At 62.4% G+C, this 7217-nt stretch overlaps 1 protein-coding gene across 1 annotated transcript; it reads right to left on the bottom strand.

Moving 5' to 3' along the window:
• Positions 1-3688: 3688 nt before the first annotated feature.
• Positions 3689-5236, bottom strand: NRARP (NOTCH regulated ankyrin repeat protein). The gene has a single exon (XM_058693408.1). It carries the CDS (start codon positions 5218-5220, stop codon positions 4876-4878), a length of 345 nt encoding a protein of 114 aa, XP_058549391.1. The 5' UTR covers positions 5221-5236; the 3' UTR covers positions 3689-4875.
• Positions 5237-7217: the final 1981 nt, after the last annotated feature.

Here is a 7217-nt window from a genome sequence, read left to right as displayed (position 1 = left end):
CTCCCCCACTGGCGCCTCTCTCTTGAGCTTCTGCTGCCCCCCCCCCCCACCTCCCTGGCCCCCCAGCCTCCCCCTGCCCGCCGGTCCCCCACCTCCCTCCGCCCTCATTAGCATAGCAGCTGCTCGCCGAGCGGGGACCCGCTCGGAGGAAAGGGCAGAGGCCTTGAGAATGAATGGGGGCCACAGCTTCGGAGGGGGCAAGAGAAGAAAGACAGACAGACGCGCAGAGGGACGGCCCGACATACAGCCAAGCAGAAGAATGAGCCCGACGGAGGGGAGGGAGTGTTGAAGGGGGGCGGGGAGCCTAGGCCCCAGAGGCGGAGCGTGCAGGGGGAGGTGGGGGAGGGCGGCCTCCAGAGACCCCAAGCCCCAGGAGGAGGCCTCTGGAGGAACTGTCTGGGAGGTTCCCAGACCTCCCAGGGCCCCCTGTCCTCCACGCCCTCACACCCCAGCCTCAGGCTTTGTTCCCCAGCTGCCCCCTGTGCGGGGCACCCCTGCTCTTCCAACAGCTTCCAGGTGGACACCGGCCTCTTCTAGGCAGGCTCCTGTGAGGTGTTGGGAGGCACTTGGCCAAGCCAGCTGCCAGGCCCGTGTGTCATACCCCTCGTGTGCCACCCTTTGCTGAGCTGGGAGACATTTGGGGGACACCGAGGGCAGCCCCTTCTCCTTCTCCTAACCCCCCTCCCTGGCCCTTGGCCCTTGATCTGGCCTCCAGATCCTGCCCTCCCTCCTCTGGCAGGCTCTGTCCTGGCTCCCACGCCTGTTGACTTTAGACTTCACTCTTTCTGGCTGACCATTTTCCTGCATTTCCTGGTCTGTCTCTGGCATCCATTCCAACAGTAAACACTTCCTGTGTCTGGCTGGGGGCAGGTCAGGGAGACAGACAGTTGGACTGGAGCCGCCATCACTCCTGGCTGGGAGAGTGGGGCAGGCCCTGCCCCCCCCCCCCCCCCCCCCCCCCGACTCCTCCACCTTGGGTGTCCTGGGTGGTCCTGGCTGGGCCCCTCGCTTGGTCTCCACGTGCATACCTGCAGAATCCTGGAGGCCAGGCGGAGAGGTCAGCTCTGACTTCTTTCCCATCCTGGCTACAAAGACACTTGAGAGGATGCTTCCACCCCTGAAGGCCCATTGGGGGCGGAGGGGGACTCCCAGGTGACACCATTGGCCCACCCACAGCAGTTACCGCCAGTTCCTGAGCACAGAGGTCCTGGAGAACGAGCCGGCACTGCTCCGTTTGCTGGTTTGTTCACAGCTCTGACCTCGGACAGCAGAAGGAGAACTGTAGTTCGGGATCTGCTTCCTAGGGCTCTGCCCAGCGAAAGGGCCATGAAATGCCCATGAGAGCCCTCACCAACAGCCAGGGTCCAGGCAGTGGGGCGGCGGGCACCTAAGGAAAGAGGCAGCCGAACGCCAGCAGGCCTCCCCCAGAGCTGTGGTGCTGAGCAGGGCCTGGCCTCCTTTTTTGTCCTGGCTGGAGAGACCATTCCTGTGAGCAGCGCAAAGCCTTTCTCAAAGGTGTCTCTCCAAGGGAGGACTTAAGGGAGCCGCAGACAGCCACCGGCGGGTGCCTGGGAAGTGCCCCGGTGCCCACGCTCCACCGGCGGCCGATGGGCCTCTCCGCTGTGGGGCTTTAAGGGGATTGCAGGGACAGCGGCTCACTGGGAAGCAGACCCCTCCCCAGCAGCCTAGGCCAGGAACAAGCATCACTTGCTAGTTCTAAGCCAGCTTCCTCCCTCTGCCGTGGGGGTTGGAGATACTGTCCCACATGCCACCCAGGGAGTGCCCAGGGCCTGGCTTCACGGTCCAGACACCCCAACCGAAGCCCGAGCTCTTGTGGCAACTCTCCCTTTCGAGGCCTGGCAGCCTCAGCTGGCGTCCGCAGCCCCGCATGCTAGCCAGCCCAGTGGACACCGCCTCCCCTGGGAGCTCACTGGCAACAAGTATTCCACTCACCTCTGCGTGTGTCCGAGGGTAGAGCCGGCCCTGGTCTCTTGGCTGAGGGGAAGGTAAAGGCCGATTTAATCAACAGAAAAACGAGCTCAGAAAACCCTCAAGGGTCCAGCAGGGCAGGGTGTGCGAAGTAGGAACATGGAAGGCGCAGCCCCCAAAGCGTCCAGTTTGGACAGGGCAGTGTGTCTGTGGGGCGGGGAAGCCTGAGCCCTTGGGCTGCTGTAGAGGGGTCTGGAAGCTCCGAGAAAAAGCTGTCACCTTGGAAGTCTTAAGCTGCCGGCTCCCCCTTCTCCTGGCAGGCTCCTCTTGCTCTGGTGTCCCTCCCCCCTTTCCCGTAAGGCCCCAGGACCCCGAGGGCAGCTCGGGTATGTGCCAAGAGTCTCTGCTCCTCTAGCGGGTCCCAGCAGCAGACACCCTGCTCTGAGCTCTCCTCACGCACACAGGGACGCTGGCTGACACTAAGTCCAACTTGGGGTCTGTGCTCTTCGAGGACCAGCCGGCTCCAGGGGCTTCCCCAGCTCAGCTCCCAGATGCCACCAGGGGACGGAGAGGAGAAACTGGCCTTTTACTTGTCAGGAGAGAGCAACTATGGTGTTCCCGCAAATTACAAAAAATACCCGTTCTGCGCAGCAGGTGGTCCAGCATGAGCCCACAGCAAAAGAAGGTGGTGGTGGGCAGGAGTGGGGCCTGGTCCTTCCCAGGACCTGTGGCACGTCGGGCTGGCTAGGGATTGGGAAGAGCTTCGAGAACTTTCCATGCAAAAGGCCTCGGCTGCTTTGCCAGGGAGCAGAGGAAAAGGTTTGAGGGCTGGTTCTGGATGCACTCAGGGTGGCCTAGGTTCCCCCCCCCCCCCCCCCGGGGCGGAAGTGGGTCCACCCCTGGCACCTCCTAAGTCCCGGTTTGCGGCTGACCAGTTCACCAGGCTGTGTTTAGGTGAAAACAAGCCAGGCTTTGTGTAGATGGCACCCACAACTAGCAGGTTGCAGCCTGACCCTCCTCCTGGGTGCCAAGACTAAGAAAAACCAACAAACTTTTTTTTTTAATAAAAAAAAAATCAATGAAAAATTTATTCATAAATTTTTCATGCTGGGCTACAAGTCTATATCGTACACTCAGGAATGTGCTGCAGACTTTATCCAGTTAGAAGTGATCATACCAGGACCCACACACAGCTTCCATATAAGCCTAGAAAGTCTTAACATTAATTAACATAATTAAAAAGGTATTTGCATCTAGAAAAAATATACAGAAAAACTCCTTTTGGAGTAATCTGTGCCTCAGTTTCAATGTCTGCTTGTTTCACTGACATTATCAATATATTCTGCTCACACAGGGTTTTATAAAAAGCCCCAGATGACGCCCGAGTGTGACCGGCCGCGCGCAAAGGGCCTCCACCCACCTGTGTCCTCAAGCGCTCCCCATTTCTGCACGGAGGGTCAGCGGCACTTCTACCCAGGGGAAGCCTCATTTAAATTTGAATAATTCAGCCTCCCTTTTATTTCCCAGGATCAAAACAACAAGGGGTGTGGGGTTGCATAGAAAATAGGAACCTCGGAGACCAGGAAGGGCGCCTTTCGGGACCGAAAGTGACGCGGAAGCACCGCCTCCAGCCCAGGTCCCCGCGCGGCCCCTCCCCCCATGACAGGGTTTTTGGATTCGAATCGGGTCCTCGAAGCTCCGGGAGACTGAAGAAGGGGCCAAACAGTCCTTCAACTTACTCAGCAATTAGCACAAGAGATTCACAGTCTTATAGGTATTTTATAAAAATATAAATATGGGTACACTGTTGCCTTCACAACGCTGGATACAACGCCCTTTAAAATTGGGTTTATAACCAAGATTCAAAACATACACCTAAAACTTGGCTTAAAATATGTTAATATTTTATATTCTGTCATAAATGTTATGACATTCAAATGTGGCAAATCCATTTACTTTTTTAAAAAAGTGTGCGACCTACTAACTATAATAGAACTCACTAGAAAAGGTAGGACCCCTCCCGCCCCCATCACCGCCACACCCGAGCACCCGTGCTCCCGAGGAAACTTCGCAAAGCCAGCAGGTTCGGGGGATGGTGGCCTCTCTCACGGGAGAGGGGAGAGGGAGCCCCGGGGCTTCCCAAAATTGTGTGCCTGTGTGTCAGGAGGGGGAGGAGAGGGGGTACGGGGGGGGGGGGGAGGAGGAGGGGAGAGAGTGAGAAGCAGGGAGAGGGACCTGCACGGGAAAACCATCAGGCTGGGCGGTGTTTTCAGTGCAACCAAGAAATGACAGACTCAAGTTTTTAGTTTTAAGACTAAGAAAAAAAAAAAAAAAAGTATCTTCCCCCCTATAACCACATTGACCACGCACAATATTTTCCAAACAAAAAAATTCAGGCGCACAAACTTCACCCACAAATATACACACACATGATAAATAGTTTAGAACCCTAAGAACAGCGGAGCGTCTCCACCGTCGCGCGTCCGGGCCGGAAACGCCCCGCCGTGGCCCCTGGGCGACTGCGGGCTTCGGGCGCGGGTCCTGCGGGCGGCGGAGCGCCCCGAGCCCGGCGTCCCCGCCGCCCGCCTTCCACCTTCGGGAGAAAACATTTTGACCGGAGGATCCGGTGTCTCGGGACTCCAAACTTGCTGGTAGCGAGACTCAAATTTCAAAGGGGCTGCAGCCCGCGCCCCGCCCCCACCTCCCCCCCCCCCCCCACCGCGAGGCGGAGGGCGGGGGCCGTGGGAAGCCCTCGGCCCGGGTCCGGGCGGCCGCGCGGGGGCGTCGACCCCTGGCAGCGGGCGCCGCGCGGCCCCCGTGGGCGCGGACGCGCGCGCCAGACTCGTTGTGGCCGCGGGGCCCGGGGGCCCGGTGCGCACCGAGGTAGTTGGCGGGAAGGTACAGCAGACGACACGCTCGAGGCCCGCGTCCGGGTCCGGGCGGGCATCACCGGCCGCTGCCCGCGTACTTGGCCTTGGTGATGAGATAGAGCACGATGTCCTGGTGGCCGCCGAACGCGGCGATGTGCAGCGCGCTCCAGCCGTCGCGGTTGGCCAGGCGGATGTCGGCGCCGAACTTGACCAGCAGCTTCACGAGCTCCAGGTTGCCGTCGATGACCGACTGGTGCAGCGCCGTCTGGCCCTCAGGCCCGAACGAGTTCACGTTGAACTCGCAGTTGGTCATGTTCTGCAGCAGCGACTGCAGCTCCTGCGTGTTGCCCTTGCGCACGGCCTCCTGGAAGATGCGCTGCGTCTGCGGCGCCGAGCAGGTGGACAGCTCGGCCTGGCTCATGCTGCCTCCGGGCGCGGGCCGCGGGCCGCGCCGGGGCTCAGCGCGGGCGGCGGCGGCGGCGGCTGCGGCGCGGGCCCCCGGCTGTCTCGGGGCGCGCCTCGGCGCATGGAGGGCGCGGCGCCCCCGGGCCCCGCACGCCGCCCCTGGGCGTTCCGGGCTCTGGGGGCCGGGGGCCGCCGCCGCGGGGCCCCCGCCGCATCCAGCCGCGCCCGGGCGAGCGGGCGACGGGGGCGGGCACTGCGCTCGCGGGGGCCGGCGGGCCCGGCGGCGGCGCCGCGCGTTCCGGGTCCCTGCTCGCTGCGGCTCCCACGCGGGTCCCACGCGCCTCCCCACGCGCAGCTACACTCGCCCGCCCGCCCGCCGCGCCGGGGCGCCTTTTACTCCCTTTATATTTGCATAACAATAGGGCGCCCGTGACGCGCGCGCCGGCGACCGGATGATTGGGCGGCGCCCACGTGGGGGCGGGGCGGGGGCGGGGCGTGCCTGGGCGGTAGCGCGCTTCGCGGCAGGGGGCGCTGGTCGCCGGCAGGGGGCCAGGTGGCCGTAGCGGGGGGTCCTTGCTCTCCGTACCCCCCCGGGCTCTCCGCAACTCCGCGGTCGTCCCGCCTACTCCCCTTTCTGCCACTCGGGGAATTCCAAGCTCCCTCCGCGGACAGACCCAGGCCCGATCCCCGGCCGAGCGCAACCCCGAGGTGCACCGAAGGGCGGCCTACCGGTGGTGGGGGTTCGCTGACATTTCAGACCCGGGAGGCCCGGGTAGAGAGCCCGGGTCTCACTCCGCGCTTCCGGAGCGCGGGCCGCAGACCCTCTGCGTCCCTAGCGGGCTGGGTGCGCAGCGACAAGACTGGCTCAGCCTGGCCCCCAGGACACGAAGTCCACGCGGGTGACAAGTCCACGAACAGCTCGGGCGTGTGACCTGGGCCACGCGGTCTTTCCTGAACGAGGGCGGCTCCTCTGGCGCCCTGGGTCACCCCGTGTTTGCCCCCAACCTGACAAGCCTGAGGAGCCAAACCCTGAGGTCCCGCCCTGACGAAGCAGGGTCTTTACAGGAGGAAGCTGGGGGCTGGAGGTGCTCAGAAGCCCCTCCAAGGCGGGGAGGTCAGTCGGCCGGACCTCAGGGCGTGCTTCCCTCTCCTGGGCCACCTCCATCAGCACGACTAGGGACAGGCAAGGCCTGGCCAGGTGAGCAGCCCCAGGTAGGGCACCAAGGACCGAAAGAAAGCCCAGAAATGACTCATTTCCAATCCGTAAACCCATTTTTTATTGACATTCTAATACTCCCGCCAGATTTCCTCATTAGGATTTTACAGTTTATAGCTGGGCTCTGGTGGCTGGAAATCGAGCAGGAATGACTCTCGGAGCAGTAGGCCCAGGGCAGCAGGGCAGCACACAGGAACTTCAATTCCTTCGGAAGCGGGCTGGAAATTCCCGAGGAGGCGGCCCTGGGCCTCAGCCCGGGAGTCCCCCCCTGTCAGGCCTTGTTTGGGGATGGGCTCCCGTGGGCACCTGCCTGGTGTGCCCCATGTTTGGAGACATATGTGGGTGGGTGTGTGCCCCCCATCTCGCTCTGTGCTCTGGAACGAGTCACAGCCGAATCACAGGAAAAACTGGGTAAGGCCACCCCAGGGCTGGCTGCCTCTGGCCAGCTGCCCTCAGACCTGACCATTGTGGACTCTCTCGGGGTCCTCCTGGCAGCCAGAGCTCCCCGAGTCCCTCCCTCTGGTCTTCCCGAGGCTGGTGGTCTGGCTGGTGGTCCAGCTCTTCTGCTCAGTCTTGCTCCCACCAGGAGCTCCCCACAGTGTAGGTGGGTAAGCCCTGGCCTGAGGGGGGAGTCCCGAACCAGGCCCTGTGCTAGGTTCAGCTGAGGTTGTGACCTGGTGGGGGTGGGGGTGGGGGTGGGGGTGCCGGTGTCAACAGCCCCTCCCTTGCCCCACTCATCTTGCCAGATGGGGTCCCTGGGCCCAGTAAGGGAGCCTGCTGGACTGTGAACCCCTCGA

The sequence above is a fragment of the Neofelis nebulosa genome, chromosome 12 (assembly GCF_028018385.1).
Source record: "Neofelis nebulosa isolate mNeoNeb1 chromosome 12, mNeoNeb1.pri, whole genome shotgun sequence".
NCBI lineage: Eukaryota > Metazoa > Chordata > Mammalia > Carnivora > Felidae > Neofelis > Neofelis nebulosa.
This window is presented reverse-complemented; position numbering and strand designations above follow the sequence as displayed.